This window comes from Clarias gariepinus, chromosome 1, assembly GCF_024256425.1.
Source record: "Clarias gariepinus isolate MV-2021 ecotype Netherlands chromosome 1, CGAR_prim_01v2, whole genome shotgun sequence".
Taxonomy (NCBI): Eukaryota; Metazoa; Chordata; class Actinopteri; order Siluriformes; family Clariidae; genus Clarias; species Clarias gariepinus.
The window spans coordinates 37567417-37587208 of record NC_071100.1 but is presented as its reverse complement, the minus strand read 5'-3'; the positions used below and the strand labels follow the sequence as shown (position 1 = coordinate 37587208).

General features: G+C 37.5%; 1 protein-coding gene across 1 annotated transcript in view; it reads right to left on the bottom strand.

The window, feature by feature from the left end:
• The window catches only part of smarcd3b (SWI/SNF related, matrix associated, actin dependent regulator of chromatin, subfamily d, member 3b), a 57124-nt gene extending 44319 nt beyond the window's left edge, over positions 1 to 12805 (bottom strand). Inside the window, exon 1 of the mRNA XM_053497551.1 lies at positions 12726 to 12805. Coding sequence (XP_053353526.1) covers positions 12726 to 12737 — 12 coding nt within the window. The 5' untranslated portion in view covers positions 12738 to 12805. The remainder of the gene's footprint in view (positions 1 to 12725) is intronic.
• Between the last annotated feature and the right edge of the window lie 6987 nt (positions 12806 to 19792).

Sequence of the window (19792 nt, the reverse complement as noted above, 5' to 3'; positions counted from 1 at the left end):
CTATGCATGTCATAAATCTGTCAGAATAGTGGCAATCAGCCCAAGGTAGCACAATTAAGACCGAAAAGATGCATAAAGAAATACACCGACAAGAAAACATATTGCCTTTACAGATGTGTTTGATTACTACGTGGTTATTAACTATTAATATCTGATATTGCTAATCACTAATAATAAATAACCAGATAATATCAAGACAGAAACACAGCATTTATTACGTATCTCAAGCTAAATAAGCATAAATAAGTTGTTACACTGAACTTGCTCAAGTTACATCACAAAAGAGAAAAATAGTTAATCTTGACAGAAATTTAGTTTATGTTAATGTTAAAGTTAAAGTCTGACAATTAATAGTGACACAGCTTACACCAGAAGATGACATACACCTTAAGCAACTACATTCAAACCAGTTTTTCCATAATTCTTGACATTACATCTAGAAAACATTTCTTGTTCTAGGTCAGTTAGGATCACTACTGTATTTTAATAAGGTGAAACATCAGAATAATCATTTGAAATATTTAATTCAGCTTTTATTTGTTTCATCACATTCCCAGTGGGTCAGAAGTTTACATACACTTTGTTAGTATTTGGTAATATTGTCTTCAAATTGCTTAACCAGGGTCAAACGGTTCTTACAAGAAATTTAATGGAATTTTAGCCCATGCCCCCTGACAGAACCTAGTGTAACTGATTTATAGGCCTCCTTGCACACTCTATTTAAGCTCTGTCCATAAATGTTTTATCAGACTGAGGTCAGGGCCACTCCAAACCACAACTTTATTGTCCTTAAGCCATTATGCCACAACTTTGGATGTCTGCTTATGTCGTTGTCCATTTGGAAAACCTATTTGAGACCAAGCTTTAATTTCCTGGCTGACGTCATGGGATGCTGCTTTAAAATATTCACATAATCCTTCTTTTTCAAGTGCAACAATCTATCCTATCTAGCAAAGCACCGCATAACATGATGCTGCCATCACCGTGCTTCATAGTTGGGATGATGTTTTTTGGCTCGCAAGCCTTCCCCTTTTTCCTCCAGACATAACAATGGTCATTATGTTTCTACACAGTTACATTTTTGTTTACACGAAAACTAAGCAGGATACCAGGTTCTGTCAATACCGGTCTCGTTTTACTGTGGATGGCTTGCACAGAGCCCTTAACCTCATCACGCATCTTTGGGATGCAGTGGATCGGAGATTGCGAGCCAAGCCTTTTCGTCCAACATCAATGCCTGACCTTATAAATGCTTTGAGATTGATGTGTACCTTTCGTACCGAAGCATGCATCTCCTTCCTAAACTGTATGATGGCTGTGTGGTCCCATGGTGTTTGTACTTGCATAGGATTGCATCTTCAGACATTAGGAAATTGTTCCCAAGGATGAACCAGACTCAAGGAAGTCCACAATTTTCTTTCAGGTCTTGACTGATTTCTTTTGATTTTCCAATGATGTCAAACAAAGGTCCACTGAGTTTGAAGGCAGGCCTTAAAATACATCCAAACATACGCTGCCAGTTGACTCAGATGATGTCAATTAGCCTGTCAGAAGCTTCTAAATTCATGACATGATTTTCCAGAATTTTCCAAGTTTTTTTTAAAAAGAAACAGTCAACTGAGTATATACACTCTTCTGACCCACTGAAATTGTGACAAAAAAAATTATAAGTGAAATATTCTGTAAACAACTGTTGGAAAAATTACTTGTGTCAGACATAACTGTCCATTAAATTAAATTTTTAACAATGGTCATTGTCGCAAAGCAGTGACAGTAGAAGCCTTAACTGACTTGATAAAACTATAGTTGTCTTATTAACATAATATATGTGGAGTGGTTATAAAACAGTTTTAATGAGTAGGTGTATGCAAACGTCCAACGTTAACTGTAACACTGAATAACTGGTTTAATTTTTTGTATTTGTGCTTTCCAACATGAATTCCCCTCCAAAAGTATTGAAATGGCAAATCTTCTGCTTCACACTGAATACATTTAAATCAAGATCAAAAGATGATCATAAAATAATACATCAGAAATCTAGCTTCTGTTTTCTGAAATGTAAAACTACATGCCACAAACCAACAAATTCTTAAATTGACTTGAAGTTAATATTTAATATTTGTTTTTTGGTTGCATATCCTTTGGGTGTCCCAATTGAGTTAAGATTGTTTGATTGGCTTTACCAAAAGCCAATCAAACAATGATGTGTCATCTGTTTTACTGTAGGTCATTGCCTTGCTGTATGATGACGTTCCACCCAATTAGATTAATGCATTTCCCTGCGATTTATCAGGCAGAAAATTTTTATAGACTTCTGAATTCATTTGGCTGTTACGTTCATGAGCCACTCCACCATGCTCGACCAAAGAGCTTGAATGATTTGGATAGGGAGAAAACCTGATGACTCTCTGATTATGTTGATTTATCCGTTTTAACAACTAATGCAATCTTCACAGGCAAAACCTTTTGGTCTAACAGGCCATATCAGGCCATACTTGGGCCTCAAGAAACATCTATCATACACATGATCCAATATCTTGATGAATGCAAAATGTTTAAACAAAAGCAAAATGTTCTGGCTCATCAAATCTAGATTGTTAATAGGATGTAAGCTTAAATGGTAATCTATCATATTTTATTTTATTTTGTCCTCAAACCTGTATGTCTTCAGGTTATGGCAAAAGCAAAAGATTTATCCTTGCTGTTCCAATAGTTTTAGAGGGGACTGTGTACAGTACTGTGCAGTCCTGGGAACGTCTTAGGCATCCTGTTTTTTTTTATACTAATTTTGTGCTATTATATTTATTATCATCATTATTATCAACAACATACTGCCCTGCCAAAAAAAAGTGCATTTCAAACGGTCAAATTATTGGCCTGCATTAAGCAACAAAAAAAATATATATATATTGTTGAAATTCTTGGAACTGGGTTAAAAACTGTTCAACATACTATTTAAAGCTGAAAATATAGTAAACCCTCAACTTTAGAAGTAATGTGGGGAAATAACTTGACTAGAAATAACAAACACAAAAACTGGCAGGAGAAATCACAGCTCACATCACATGTGAACTCACCGGACTGAGCCTAAACATCTGTGTGGCCATAAGAACAAACAATTGTTAGTCAGACTAATCAGAAAATCACTTAATCAAATCAGTTTGTTAGGAAGCATTGTAAGGTTTCAACTTTACCATAAGACAACGGTCTCATTAGACCTCCTCATTCCTTACATGGTACCACTTCTTATAGCCCACGTCCAGATGAAAAAACATACAAGGAGCCTGTTTCTCTTCAAACCCATTTGTCTAACCGGAAAATGCTAATGTGACTGTCTGTCTGTCCCTTTGACCTACATGTCACATACAGTACATGAGTACAGATTGACCTATTCCAGAACAATGAGCATGAGAAATCATTCACCACCTTGCGCACAGCAGTAATCAAAGCTAAAGGCGGATAAACATATTATAGCACAGATCTGATAATAATAGATTCTTTTCAGAGTGAGTGTGCGTGAGAGCATGTGCGTAGCGATTTGTCTTTTCTTAGTGGGCAGGGTTGATTTCTGGGATATTGTATATAATTTGTGGGCGCTATCAATATGGCTGCTGGATGTTTCAGGCGATGTGGGATGTCTGACAGGCTAGTGCAACAAGAAAATTCCCAAGAAGCAGATGCTCAAGAAAATCCACTTTTCCAATAAAACACTGTGTATTTGAAACTACTGATACATTTTTAAAAAGTGTTCTCATGCCAAATTGTTATGAACTAATTTAATGCTGCTTCCTGCTCTTTATGGTAAATTTTTATTTTTTTAAATATAAAAATCATAAAAATGAGTTCCCTGCTTTACATGCACCTACGACTTTTTTGCACTCAGCTGGATATCTGTGTTTCTGTGCCTTTATTTACTAAATCTTCTCTCAAAGGTTCTTCTGTCCTTCACTCTCTCAATCTAAATCCTTCACCGTTCTCACTGACTGTAATCAGATCAGCATCGCACGAATCCGGCTTTTCTACTCGTCAGATCAACAGCAAGAGGCTTTTGAAGGCTGTCGTTCATAGATGCAGTATATTTCCGTTAGGAAAAAAAAAAAAAGCATTAGAGTCTGTACACAACCAATGAACATGCATTCACTCTGTGTTAAAGGTCACCTTGGATCTTTATAGATTAACAATAAGTCAGTTAGTTGACGCCATCCACCGCTATCTCGCTTTCTTTTTCCGCACAGGGTGGATGAATGGGATATTGAGTCTTTCCGCTCGTAAAAATGGGTCAGCCGCGGGAAAAGCCAGACAGTCTGTCTCAGAAACGATCAACAAGCTGTGGTGCATGTGGAACCCAGTCTCCCCTCCCAACCCACAGTGTAAGGCTAGATCAGCAGCTCTCCCCTCCCACAATGCAGCTCTTATTGAGTCCACGCTTCAACGGAGCCGAGCGGAAATTATACCATGCACTCGGTGGCCTGCTGTGAACAAATTGTAGGGCTTTTATTAATTTATATTTTCCAAGCTCTAACCAAATCTGTCGCATAATTATATATTAAACTGTTTCTCTTCTGCTCCTAGTATTATTGGCACCCTAGGTTGGGATGGGTATGAAAAAAGTATTAGTTTTTAATTAGCTTAATCACTAATTAAATATTAGAAAAATCTAACTCTTACACTAAAGAATATCAAAAGACCTGAAATCTGAAATCATTTAAAGGACAATAATTTATAATGATAATAACTGAGTAATGTTCCCATTTACAGTTTAATCTATATTCAGGATCGGTGGCTAAAGGATACAAATTTGACCCAGAAATCAATCACGTTACCTTAGGCTTACATCAACAAAATACACAAATAAGGTAACAGAAAGGTTTGTTGACATTCACAACGCATGTACTGTAATGTCTTTAAAAATGACAAAATGCCTGAATATGTCCACTGCTACATTATGAATTCATTAACTAAATAACAAGAATTATGACCTTTAAAACAATCACCGGGTCCTGGGTCTGTGTGCATGAAGTTTGCATGTTCTCCCCGTGCTTCTTGGGTTTCTTCCAGGTTCTCCGGTTTCCTCCCACAGTCGTAAGATATGCAGATTAGGCTAACTGGTGTTTCCAAATTGCCCGTAGTGTGTAAATACTTAAGTGAATGTTTACTGGAGGTCCTACCACGGTTGTAAAAATGAGAATAAACACAATGGACACCACTGGCCTCCACGGTCCCTTGTTGGACTACAGAGTTTCCTAGCTGGAGGGATGTAAAGATAATAATAAATAAATAAAATGTGCTCAAAGAAATCCTTTAAATTCATCGAACTACACTCCTAGAGCTTTGACTGAATCTGATTTTAACAGTCAGGAGAGACCAAAAAAAATGAGAAAAGAAAAACCTTTTGTTATGATTGAGAATCTGTAATGTTTTGAGCTGTTTTGACTCTAAAGGCCCTGGGAAATTTGTTAGGACACCAGGCATTGTGAACTCCACAAAGTACCAGAAGATTTTTTAATTTAAATCTGTCTTTTACTGCCAAGATGTAATAACAGGGTTGTGGTTGGATCTTTCAAAAGGATGCTGATCCAAAAGATACACTCAAATCCACAGACAAAAAAAATGGTTCAATGACCACACAATCAAGCTTTTGACTTTCAGGGGCATTCCAGTCCCCTGACCTAAACCTAAACCCCTTTATAAAACCTGTGAGGAGAGCTGAGGACGAGAGAGGACAGAGAACTTCGGGGAGAATTCTGCATTGAAGAGTTTCTCAGATTCCTTGTTTAGTATAATAAATTTTTTAAAGAATTAAAATTAGTTTTTCCCATGTAACATCTTTTACCATTTTTCACCAGTGGTACCAGTTATTCAGGAGCTGACTCCAAGCATTTAAGTGGGAGTGCTTTTCTTTCTCTAATAATATATAATAAAACATAGCTGCAAAACAAATATATGGTATATGCAAAGAATTTTAAAAACGTGAAACTTGCTGCTTTTGGGTTATATTAGCAGCCTGTACTGACGGAAGTTTCCAGGCATTACAAAGACTTTTCTTTCAAGCTGCCAAAACATTCCAGCCCAGCTGAACACGGAAGTTTGGTATTGTCCACCTCTTTCTGAAAGGAACCTCAGACACAAAAGCCAGGACCGTTCATTGTGGCACCCATGTATTTGATCTTTGCCATTTTCAGTAAAGATTAATAACATTTTGTTCAATGTATAGCTGGATTCAAGAGACCCAGAGTGTGATTTATTTTTTATTTTTTAGAAAGACAAATTCTAACAAAGGGCGATTTCAGCAACAACAAAGAGATGTGAAAATAAAGCCAGAGGAACATTAATTTCTCACAGTTTGGAAGCTTAGACCGTGCCTCGTGGAAGCCTTACTAAAAAATAGAAAGAAAAGAAAAAGAAGAAAAAAAAAACGCATTCAATAATCAGGTCCCGGCTGTGCCTACCCTCTCAATAAGCCTTCCTAAAGCTCTTGAGGTGTGAAAGAAAAAAAAAAAAAAACGCAGGTCCTTGAATATTAATGAGACGTTTTCTTTTATTGCTTTTTCTCCATGCCCTGTCTAACTGACAGATTGGAAGGCAGTGAGGCAAAAGTGATCCTTTTCAGGTGCTGCTGGCCCCTATGGGACGGTCTCTGAAAAAAGATACAAAGACCTGAACTCAAAGACGTTTCTGGGACTGGATATAACAGACCTGTAGTTTCTTTCACATCAGCTTGCCTCGGTACAACTAAACTGTCTGTAATACACAGTGAAGGCTGAACAGCTGTGCAAAGCCAGGTTACACTCCTTTTCACACTATGTTGCTTACAAGATTACAGAAATTATTTTACATAACTGTTCACTCCACCATTTTGTCTTACATTATGTAATATTGCATGTACAGGCATATTTTGCACAAATTTGTGACATACTGTAGATTTAGTGTAAAGCAGATTCACTCACGAGCCACTTTATTAGAAACACTCAGCCAATCATGCAGAATAGAAGATTACAGGTCAAGAACGCCAAGTATAATCTGTGACACGGTTGTTGGCACCAGATGGGCTGCTTCGAGTATTTCAGAAAGTGCTGTTCTCCTGGGAATTTCACATACAACCGACTCTATGGTAACAGAGAACAGCGTGTGGGGAAAAAGAAAAAGAAAAAACCCTGCAGAGCGGCAGTGGGAGAGTTTAGAGGGGCTCATATCACAAGAAGGCTGTTGCAATTCAAACAATCACTTTTTACAGCCATTATGAGCAGAAAAGAATCTCAGAATGCAAAGTGAATTATTGATGCGGACACGGATGACACCTGGACCTGGCCCACTTGAAGTAAATAGCACTGGTAAATAATAAAGCACTGGTAAATAATAATAATACTGTAATAATAATCATAATAATAATAATAATAATAATAAGTAAATAAATTAATAAATAGATGAGTTATTTATAATGATAGAGAACTTCTAGACAGATTTAAAAACATTCTTGCTTTTAATAGTTTTACATGTTTTCTCCACGAAAGTTCAACTACCCAGGTAATAATGTGTTAAATAAACGTGTGTAATAAAGTGTTGTTTAAAATTTGGTTTTAAAAATTGTAGACTCTAAAAAAATTAAAGATGGGGAAAAAAAATTAAAATGTCACTGTTTCTTTATAATCTTAATTTGTGCACTATTGTGAACTATTTACAGTACATATTTCTATGTGGCAGGAGTGAATTATTTGCCAAGTTTATGTAAAAATATTAACTATGGCGGGTGACAGAGACATGGGCTGTTAAATGTTAAACTATTAAAATTCTATAACTATCATAATTTTGTAAATATTCCCATTAGATATTACATTTTAAACAGATTTTATTGCAATTTTCAACCTTTAAAAAAAGTTTAATGATTAAATAAATGTACTTTTAAACTTTTTTAAAGGTTTTAAATTGCAACAAAATTAGGTAAAAATGTGATATACAATGAGGATATTTATAAAATCGTAATTAAAATATACATTTTTATATTTTTATTTTTGTTTAACTTTTTTTATTCTATAGAATATAAAATAATTATAGAATATAAATTTCAATCAAATCGACACCTAGGTATCAGGTTAATATCATATTGGTATCGTACTGGGGATTACTATCCTTAGAATACTCTATATGCAATAATTTCTGTGGTGTGCCTTTGGCATTTGGCCACAGTAATTGGATCACTCATGGGTCATCACTCCATGAGCTATGCCGGCCAGAACTGGGCCATAGTAATTTTGCCATCTGGGGATGTACTACAATTGCAAAAATTTTCTACATTGGATTTTACACAGGTCAGCCAATAACATAAATCTAAGGCTCTAGGCAGTGGCTCACAGAAACTGTAAAAAGAAAAAAGGAAAGGAGATACCTGGGTTGATTATTTTACTGTGGATTACTGGTTATTTAAACCCGTTATGCACTGTGTTATACTGCACATTGTGCTGCTGATGGGCCAAATGCACGAATGTGCAGCGGTACAGGTGTTCCTTATAAACTAATATATATGCATTTGCAAAAAGAGCTTCTTTTTTTATCATGTAAAATTGACTGCAAACTATTGGAATAAAAATACAGCATACAATAAAATATGAATAAGTTTTATACTGGAGTAGAAACAAAAAAAAAGAAAATGAAACTGGAATAAATAAAAATAAACCTGAAACAATAGCTAAAAAAAATGATCTAAGCCTGCTGGAATCCAGCAAGTACATATAAGCACCTCAATTAAAACGCTTATTACAGAAATGTTCTGCCTGTGTGAGCGACAAAGGAATGTGATCTGCACATTATCTGTTTTCTAAAAGTAGAGGATGAAGACAATATTGAATTTCAGAATTCCATACACGAGGAGCTCATGTGCATGATGTCTCTGTAAAACGCAGTGAGAGCGGATCAGCAGTGCAGGTGCCATACATTTTACTGGGGTTGTTAGGTGAAGTAAAATAAAAAGCCCAGATCCGATCTAAGTGTGGAACTGAGTCTCATAAATATAGATCACAAATGAAATGCACAAAATTGTACAGTTGTACAAAAATTAGCTTCTTGTCTTACTTAACTATTATAAATAATTGCTGCTTATATAATATTGCAAAAAAAAAAAAGTCTAGACGTAAGCTTGAAATACACTGTACTTGGCTTATAACCATCAAAGGTTTTCTTAATAAGAAACTGACAGAGGATTATTGTAACAAACACAGTATTCATGGCCCTGCCATAAAAATGTCTCTTTCCACTGTTTCAGGCACCGCACATTCCTGCAACGCAGTCTTGCAGAAGTGATGCGAGTTAGATTTGAATCTAGTCTGTTCAGCTCTCTGATGAGATTTCACACCAGAGACACACTACTTCCAACCCCAAAGTCATGCTTCATGATTCACAGTGACACGCTGTCTTTTACTCTTCTCTTTCCTTCATAGATTGCACTTTTAAAGGCAAAATTGTGTAATGACCGGAACATTCCATCAGCACTGCCAACTCTGTTCAGAGGAAAGTAGCTAACGCATGCTCAAAAGTTGCTACAAGTCTCCAGATGGTGTCATAGACAAATCTGCATATTCATCTAATTGCCGTGCTCATTTGCATGGCAAAATGGAATACAAGAGGATCATTTTCTGAAGACACTAACACGATAGAATACATTTTTAAAAGAATAGAAAAAAAACATTACATCCTAGTCTTTTGTCACAACAAACTAAATCTTTGCATATTTACCAAAAGTACAAAAAATGAATCTGTTGTTGTGATTTGTTGGGTCACAGACACACAAAAAACAATTATAATATGAAATGCAATTAATTGTTTTTACTACTTTTGAATATGGCCGAGAAAAAAAAAAAGAAGTGCACGGATAAGACAAACATCAGTGATCACTCATCAGTCAATGGGCAACACAACGCAGTCAAGTTTACGCACTGGTAACCAAGCCTGCTCGGCTTCAGCAAATCACCAAAGTCACCTCAACACATCTCATGTGTTAAATGTTGTATCAAACACAAATAGGTAGATCATAAAATTACTGTGGATTCCACCACCACTGGTATACCAATTCCACCATAAGTGTTAGTATTATATGTAACTCTATTGTAGCTAAGACTATTCAGGACATTTTGTCAAGTGCTTTAGTTTCAGAGCTACTGCATACAAAGAGATCCTATAATGCTCTGCTTACAACTTTGTGGCAATAGCAGTTTGTAAAGAAAAATAGAAAATAAATAAAATATGATGTATATTACCCAAATACACAGTTTTAATGTACAGTATATATGTTTGCATTTGAGGTGGTAAAATATTACCATTCCTCTATAATCCTACAAGTGGAGTCCTCTTAACAATTCACACATTGGCAGATAGTACAGTATCCTGTGTGACAGGAGCAAATTATTTGCTAAGTTTGTTTAGAATTGTAACAGAATCTAAATAATTTTTTTATAAAGAATCGGGATATTTATAAAATCGTCATACTAAAATAATCACAATATAGATCAAATCCGCACCAAGGGATAATAATAATATTGTATTGGCTTATCCCCGGTGATTCCTAGCCCTAAAATACTGTTTATATTATGGTCTGGTGTCCACATACTTTTGGCCATAAAGTGTAGTTAGCTCAGTCTTACCTTCGCTTATGTTGTTTAATCCGGCTTGTGGATTTAATAAGGATGACATTTCCCTGTATTAAAACCACAAGGTATACTGCTTCACATGTAATATAGATAAAAAAACGATCAGCCAAGAAATGAAAACTATTAACACTAAAAGCACGCAGGCTTTGGGTTCCCCTTATGCCAAAAGGGTGGCTCTGACCCCTCAGGGCATGGCACCGGAGAGTCTCTGGGGTGTGCTGTGATGTCTGGCACCAGGATATTTTCAGCAGACCGTTTGGGTGCTGTAGGTTGTGGAGTGGGGCTTCCATGGATCGGACTTGTTTGTCCGGTGCATCCCACGGGTGCCTGGTCAGATTGGGATTTTGGATCCCAAAGTTGGTGACCTTGGGCCCCTGCTAGGCCCTGTGTGCAGCAGCCTGTGGAGCACTGGGTGTTCTGATGCCTTTCTCTAGTGTCCAGTATTGGCTTTGTGTGATGATTTGCGCTGCATTGTGGGCTTCACAGTGGGATCAGAATGGATGAGCTATCTCTTGGTCCCCGCAGATATGTATGAGGTGTGGGTGCCCATGGTCCCTCATGGTCCAAGGTTGTTAAGTTCACCTGGTTGTGGTGGTGTTAGTGTTATAGCTGATGGGTGTTTTTGTTGATTAAGCTACACTGCTGAATAATCCTTATAGTCTATCTTTGCCAGGTTGTAAATGAGTTGGGGGGGGGGGGGTGCTCAGAATGCAGTGTCAAACCATAACATATCATACACTCACACACTCACAAATAATACATTATGGGTAACTTGGAAACATCAATCAGACAAGATCACGTGCAAAGTGCAAAGTCCCCGACTTAGATTTGAGGACGAACATTTGTAGATGCAAACAAATGGGATCTGAACAAGGTGCCAATCCATTGCAGGGCACACACACTATGCGCAATTTGTGAACGCCAATTAGCCTAACCTACAGGTCTTCAGACTGTGGGAGGAAAACTGAATAACCAGAGGGAACCCGTCAAGCAGGGGGAGAACATGCACAGAGACCCGAGGCGGAAACCGAACCTGATCACCGGAGGTGCAGAGCGATTGTGCAAACCACTAAGCCACTGTGTCGCCTCAGTTTAAACATATTTGATGAATTTATTCAAGACGTAAGAAATCTGGAAAGGAAACGCTCTACCAGTTTGACCGGCTCGGCCTTCTGTTTTGGCAGCTGATCCCGTCTCTGGTCAGACCGAGCTGGATTTTTCAGCAGGGTAGAGTTATATAAGCACCGTACATGTTGATCGTGTTCACTCAGCTGTGGGGATTTTGCAGTTCTCAAGCTTGAGATAGCACAAGACCGAGAAGCAGGGTACTGAATGTATAATCCCTGGCAAGCTTACAGAGAGAGAGAGAGAGAGGGAGAACGTACAGGTGCCAGGCCTGTTGCATACAAGACAAGACAAAAACCCCTTAATCCTATAACTCAGCTTATTTTTCTCCCCCAGCAAATAATGCAGATCTCTAACAGGTGCGGTGTGAAAAGTTCCGGATGGTTACAGTCAGGGTGAGGTGGAGGGGTTAGCACGACTCAGTCCCGAAAATGGCCAAGTGTTTAACACACCATCATCATGGAGCAGTGTGTGCAAATGATCCATGCACGTGCGTTAGACGTGAAGCACTTGACTGATGATGCAGATGATCAGGACGGAGGAGAGATGGAGAGGGTTCAAGAAAACACTGCTCCTCCACACACACACATACACACACACATGCACTGGACATGATGACACTGTGTGCCTGCTCCTGAAGCCTAGACAATCCGCAGAGCTGCGCTACATTCCAGTTTCCTGTAGCCTAATTACACACACAGCCTGAAACCTGACCCAGAGCAGGCACACACCTATACAGCAGAACAACTCGTTTTCTCCCATCTCTGCCCATTTCATCTCGTAAACTAGACACAGCAGGGGGAAAGAAAAAAAAAAAAACTCTTATCTCAGCACTGCTCTGGCGAAGCGCAGTGGGAATCAGCGTGGGCACAAAAACACTTCCAATTGCATACAACAGGCATGACACCATTTACAAACGCACAATATTTGTACGTTATATGATGATGATGATGCGTTTCTTACCTTTCTCTCCATGACTGTAGCGAAACTGCGGCGAATGGAAATGTCTAGCGAGTGACTGACTGTATGTATGTGTGTGTGTGTGTGTGTGTTCGCGCGCTTCCGGAGCTTTTCTTCGCTCGTTCGCAGTTTTTTTTTCCCCCCTCCGAGTGAGCGCGCGAGCACAGCGGCCACACTCACGCGCAGAGAAGCACGCGAAGCAGCTAAAGCGCACGCGCGCAGAAATCCTTCTGCTCAACTACTCCACAAACCTCCACAGTCATGTGCACCTCACACACTTACAGTTTATATAGCACACTCTGACAAAAAAAAAAACAGTGTCAAAGATATCTATCTATCTATCTATCTATCTATAAAAATGTCTAATAATTTGGGTACATAAACCCTGAAAGTATGAACTGAAAAATGTAGTGTTCTCATAATATGGAGATAATAAGTTATTTTTCTTGCTATTGTATTGTAAACTATGGTGGCATAGCGGTTTACCATAGATTACTGTGGCCTCACACATCTAGGGAAAGGGTTCGATTCCCGCCTCAGTTCTGCGTTAGTGGAGTTTGTATGTGCTCCCTGTACTTGGTGGGTTCTCCAGTGTGTGGGTTCTCTGGTTTCCTCCCACAGTCCACACACATGCAGATTAGACTGATTGCTGCTTCCATAGTGTGTGAATTTGTGTGTCAATGTTGACTGGAGGTCCTACCACGGATGTAAAAATGGGAAAGACAATGATCACAACCAGCCTCACAAAAATTAATGTGTGTGTGCCCTGCGATAGATTGACGCCCAGTCCAGGGTGTACCTTGTGTCTAAAGTCTACTTGGATATGCTCCAGACCCCCTGTGACCCTGTAGAAGAAAACTGTATTTGTTTTCTTCTGATCTCCAGTTATTGCTGTCATTTTTCTTACATAAAGGTTGCACAGTGGCATTGCACCTTCAGGATCGAGTTTGATTCCTGACTCAGGTCTATGTGTGTGTAGTTTGTATGTTCTTCCCGTGCTTCGTGGGTTTAATTAATTAATTCTTCTTCTTCTTTGTCTTTCAGCTGTTCCCTTTCAGGGGTCACCACAGCAAATCATCTGCCTCCATCTAACCCTATCCTCTGCATCCTCTTCTCTCACATCAACTAACTTCATGTCCTCTCTCACTACATCCATCATAAACTAACACTATAACTATACAAACATGCACTGCCTGGCAGAAAAAGGTGCCAACTGTAATATTGGACTGTTTTTAGTTTTGATAACGGTGCATATTTGCCATGACATTGTTTTAACAACCTTATCAAAACCTTAACCTTCCAGAATTTCATTCATTTTTGGGAAGGACATTTAAAAACATTCATGGGATAACCTGGTCAATCAATACATTCAGGTCATCAGCCGACTTAATGTTATTGCCACATAACTGAGCCTAGATCTGACAAACTAAAGCAACCTTATATTGTAACACTGCTAACAGAGGTTTGTACAGTGGACGCTATGTTCCAACCGGGTAAGTAGTCCTCTGGCTTGCATAATCCCTAACCCAGAAAAAATATTTAGCTTTTTAGAAAGAAAAAAATAATTGTAACATTGTTTTTGGAATAGGTTTAAAATCTGGTGAAAATAATTCGAAACTGACTTAGGGAAAACTTTTGCATGTGTACTTCACAGTGTACATGCACTAAACCCCCATGAAGTCCTGACACACTTAAAGGCAAGAATGTACAGGACCTGTTTGGCTGAACTGATCTTTGGAAACAAAAAATATTTAACTTTTCCTATCGTTGGCTGCATATGAGTAGGCCATAATTGCTAAAGTAAAAACCCAATTATATCATGATGTCATCCAAACCTTTTTATTACTTTTTAAGAGGCATGCATTTGAGTCATAAATCTAACATCCCGTGTGTGTGTGTATGCTTGCTTGTTTATCTATTATGTGAATGTCTTAAAAGAAGCAAAGAACATCTTCATGGTACCATTAGGGTATTAACTAATTATATTTATTTGTGAACGTTTATAAATATAGATTTTATATAATAGGAAACTTGATAATTAAAAAACAGAATTTAACATTTTCCATATTCAAAACCAATAATACATGTTTATACAATCAGGTCCATATATTTTGTAACAAGGATATGTTTTATGGCAACTGAAATGAGAGCGAAGTGAAACGGGAGCTTGAATTCAAGGTTTTAACAAATTGTGGGATTAACCATTCAGGAATTACAGTAATTCATAATCATTTTGGGGGGCTCATAAACAATGGAAAAAACTAACACAATTTCAAACATATGGATTGCCTTTAATACATGGGGGAAAATCACTTGCAGTCAATGACTGCCTGATGTCTGGAATGCGTGGACATGACTAATTTCCTCCTTCAAAATGCTTTTCCTGGGCTTCAGTGCGGTAACCTTCAGGTGCTGCTTGTTTGTGGGTCATTTTGCCTTCAATTTTGTCTTTAGTAAGTGATAAGTATGCTCTATTGGGTTAACAGGGGATTTGGCTAGTGAGGAATATCCCATTTCTTTGCCTTGGGTAGCTTTATGTTTCGGGTCATTATCCATCGTTATCCATGAAGCGATGTCAGATCAGTTCTGCAGCATTTGGATGAATCTCAGCAGAAAGGAAATACCCAAACTCTCCAGAATTCATCCTGATAATTTTATTAGCAGTCAGTTCATCAATAAACAATCAGTGACCTGGTTCCATTTGTAGCCATACACACCTATGCCCTAACACTGGTTCCAACATGTTTTACACCTGATGTAGTAAACATGTTGGATCACGGGCAGGTACTTTCCTTCTCCAGACTTTTCTCTTCCCTTCAAGTACAAGTTAATTTCGGTTTACTCTGTTCAAAGAATCTGGCGAATCATAATCTGGCCTTTCTCTTCTTGAGAATTACCAATGGTTTGCACCTTGTTGTGAAGTGTCTTTATTCATTTCATTCTCTTGACATTAGACTTGGCAATGACACACCTACCTCCTAAAGAGTGTTCTTGACTTGGCCAGATGTTGTGCTAGGCGCTTCTTCACCATGGATCCTAAAGTCACCCATTTTACTCATCTTACGCAATCTTTCAGGGTTGTTGAGAATGTTCCAAACTGTTGGATTGTTCACTTCCAATGTTTCTGCTATCTCTCTAATGGGTTTATTTTCAGCCTAATGATGACCATCATCACCTGCATTGACAGTTTTTTAGAGATTATGTTAAGAGTTTAAACGGTTACCTACTGTACCAAATGCAAATGTAGTATGGAGTACTGAGGGAAAAGACAACACAACTGACATGCAACTGCTTATCAGCCATTTTTCTCATTACTTACAGTATAAACCCTCAAAATGGGGGTGTGGGTATGAAAATGGCTGTAATTCCTGAATGGTTAATTGCACACTTTTGTCAAATTTTTGTCATATCTTGTGTGTTTTAATTTAAATTCAGTGTGCTGGTGTACAAAGGTCAAATGCTACAAAAACATATATATATATTATTTTAAAATACGTATATAATACATATATACTGTACATGTTAACCATCAGAATAAATAAAGCTTGTAGTAAACACTAGATGGCAATAAAAGGGACACGTCACACATTTTCTACACATATCCTATCACGTTATATCTCTTATTTCCCAAGACCACTAATTAAATCATGTGTTAAACTCAAGACCAGTGGGACAAATATACCCCACTGCCTCATTTCCCTAGGCCCACAGGAATATATCTAATACATTTCATGCTGTCTAGAATTCCCACCACAGTGGAGCGAGCACCATGGTATAGCATGTGAAAGCTTACATCTCACAGTCAAAGTTTAGTGAAACTGCTTAAAATAGAGGTCTTGTATCATGTGGTTAAAGTCGAACTTCACTTAAGACTGTTGCGCAATCCCAATTTTAGATCATTAATTAGTATCTGTGTGAGACTTAACACCCAATGTGGCCCATAGGTTGAATGACATCGCTAAGGTGAGTGAAGGAGCTTCCTGTTTTAAACACAGATAAAATGCTATAGATGTGATGCTGTCGAAATGGTTAGTGGTAAAATATTACTAGAGTTAATTAAGTGGAAAGTATTAAGGACACAGTAAGTGATTAATATGATTTGATTGTAAGTTGTACATTTTTCATAGTAGAAAATAAAATCCAAATGTGCAGTGTATTTAGGTGGTGTGGTGGATTGTCTGGCTTTGATTAAACCTGGATGAAAAACAGAGTGTCAGTAAACTACATTCTACCATGTGTTATTCCTGAACATCTGGAGACCTTAACATCATGTTCCCTGGCACAGAAACATGGGTCACTAAACACTGTTGATTAAAACAACATAAACTTCCCTGTCAGCACATTTTATATCATTCATACCCACATGGAGGATGTCATCAAATCTTTACTGCTGTTTTTCCTCCCCAATAAAATGTCCCACTCTATCATCAGGTGTACATCCTGTTATTAACCATTTCTTTAGAATTCATACAATAAAAATACATCAGAATAAATAACAAGCAAAACATTTTCTACTGTAATAAACTATACTGAACTGCTGTAATTAATAATGGCTGTAATTTTTGACATTCACCACATTTTATTATATTAGTATATAATAATATATATATATATATATATATATATATACTCAGCAAAAAAAAAAAAACTCCTCTGACTTTCAACTGTTTTTACTTCCAGTAAACTTAATGTGTAAATATTTGTATGAACACTAAAAGAGTCAACACCATAAGACATAAACTAAAAATGTTTCACAATGTGTCCCTGAATGAAGGGAGGCTCAAAATCAAAGTACCAGTCAGTATCTGGTGTGGCCACCAGCTGCTTGAAGTACTGCAGTGCATCTCCTCCTCATGGACTGCCTATTGCGGACAGTCTGAGCACTGATGGAGGGATTGTGTGTTCCTGGTGTGACTCGGGCAGTTGTTGTGGCCATCCTGTACCTGTCACGCAGGTGTGATATTCGGATGTACCGATCCTGTGCAGGTGTTGTTACACGTGGTCTTCCACTGCGAGGATGATCAGCTGTCCTTCCTGTCTCCCTGTAGCGCTGTCTTAGGCGTCTCACAGTGCGGACATGGCAATTTATTGCCCTAGCCACATCAGCAGTCCTCATGCCTCCCTGCAGCATGCCTAATGCACGTTCACGCAGATGAGCAGGGACCCTGGGCATCTTTCTTTGGGTGTTTTTCAGTCGGTAGACAAGTCTCTTTAGTGTCCTGCGTTTTTAGAACTGTGACCTTAAATGCATACTTTCTGTAAGCTGTTAAGGTCTTAACGACCATTCCACAGGTGCATGTTAAGTAACTGATTATGGTTCATTGAACATGTATGGAAAACATTGTTTAAACCCTTTACAATAAAGATCTGTAAAGTTATTTAAATTTTAACAACATTATTGTTGAAATACACGGTCCTGGAAAAGAGACTTTTTTTTTTGCTGAGTATAGTATATAAAGTATATAAGTATATAAAGTGTATATCCATACATAAAGTCCCAAAAAAATGTTTAGACCCTTTAAATTTTCCCACATTTGGTAATGTTTTACACTCATCTTAAAATGGATTCAAATCCTTCTTCGACAAAGTAAAAACAGGTGTTTATCGTGTTTTGTTAATAATAATAAAGATAAATATGTAAATATCATACATTTTTTAGCCATAAGTAGGAAAGGCACATACCTGTTTATATAAGGTAACTATATAAGTTTACATAAGTATGGTGTATGTCAGAGCCAAAGGCATGAAGTTGAGAGAATTATCTGTAGAAGCACTAGATGGGATTATATCAAGACACAGATCTGCTGATGGATACAAGAACATTTTCACCTTATTAAAACCAACTCCACAGTCGAACACGATGGTGGCAGCATCATGCTGTGGGGATGTTTTTTTTTAACGCTATATAATAAAGAGCTATCCTGAGTGAAAACTTATTTTTTTGAGAGTCCTCTGGAGCTCAGGCTGGGGCAACATTTACATTTCAATAAGACAACACACAAGAGTGGCTTCCAAACAACTCTGGGAAAGTTCTGGAGTGGCCCAGCCAGAGTCTGGAGTCTGGTAAAACATACAACTACAATCATGGTTTAAGCAGTTTCAGTCTGTAAGGCTTAATTGGTTTCCCTCTGGCAAGAATTGTTGCTAAAACACATTAAACTGTCTCATGGGCTTCTGTGACATTTGTACTTTGATTGGCCAGTGCTTTGACTTTTTACTTTACTTTCTTCTCCAATAGGACTTTGGGTAAAAAAATGGACTGAATAAATAATCCACACTGCAGTACCCATGACTGTTTTGCTCATCATTCATTAACAATATAAGCAAATCTACACAAAATGTTGCCTTTAGTTCACTCTATATAAAAACTTGACAACTGTCAAATGATTCAGTTTCATAATGAGCTTAAAAGCATTTGAAAACAGATCATCTAATGTGGAAATAAAAATGTAACTTTATATTGATGTTTTTAAAAGACTAAAAGGTATCTTACCCTTGCTCTGTGCGTTAGGGTGTTATTGTAAGGTGGTGGATGACAGAGCTGGTGTGTAGGATTGACCCAGATAGCTCTGGTAAGTCTAAGGAAATTTTAAACATCAAAATATCTCACTGGTAAAATAAAAAGGACATTTTAAATCCCAAACCCACATGGATCAGTTCACAATGTCATTAATCGCTTTTTAAATCAATTCAATGATCTGTCAATATAATTGTGACAGAAGTCTATCTTAATCGATTTTAAAATGCTCATTTCAAACAGCTGGATAATCAAACACGCATATATCAATGTGACATACTTTATGTTCAAATTAAACAGAAAAACATTTCAATGTTAAATTTTAAAGTATTTGAAGGGTTCATTCGCAAAAACGGATATCGCTTGTTTTTATAAATGGACAAAAATTATATATATTTTTAAAACGCATCTCAGGAAATAGGAGTTGTCTGCTATTTGGCCTTCAATCAGGAAAAAAAAAATCCCTAAACAAACAAATGAATGATAAAATGGAAATAGAAGCTTTTTAGAGGGAACCAGTACATATACTGCTATAATGTAAGTGAAAACAGGA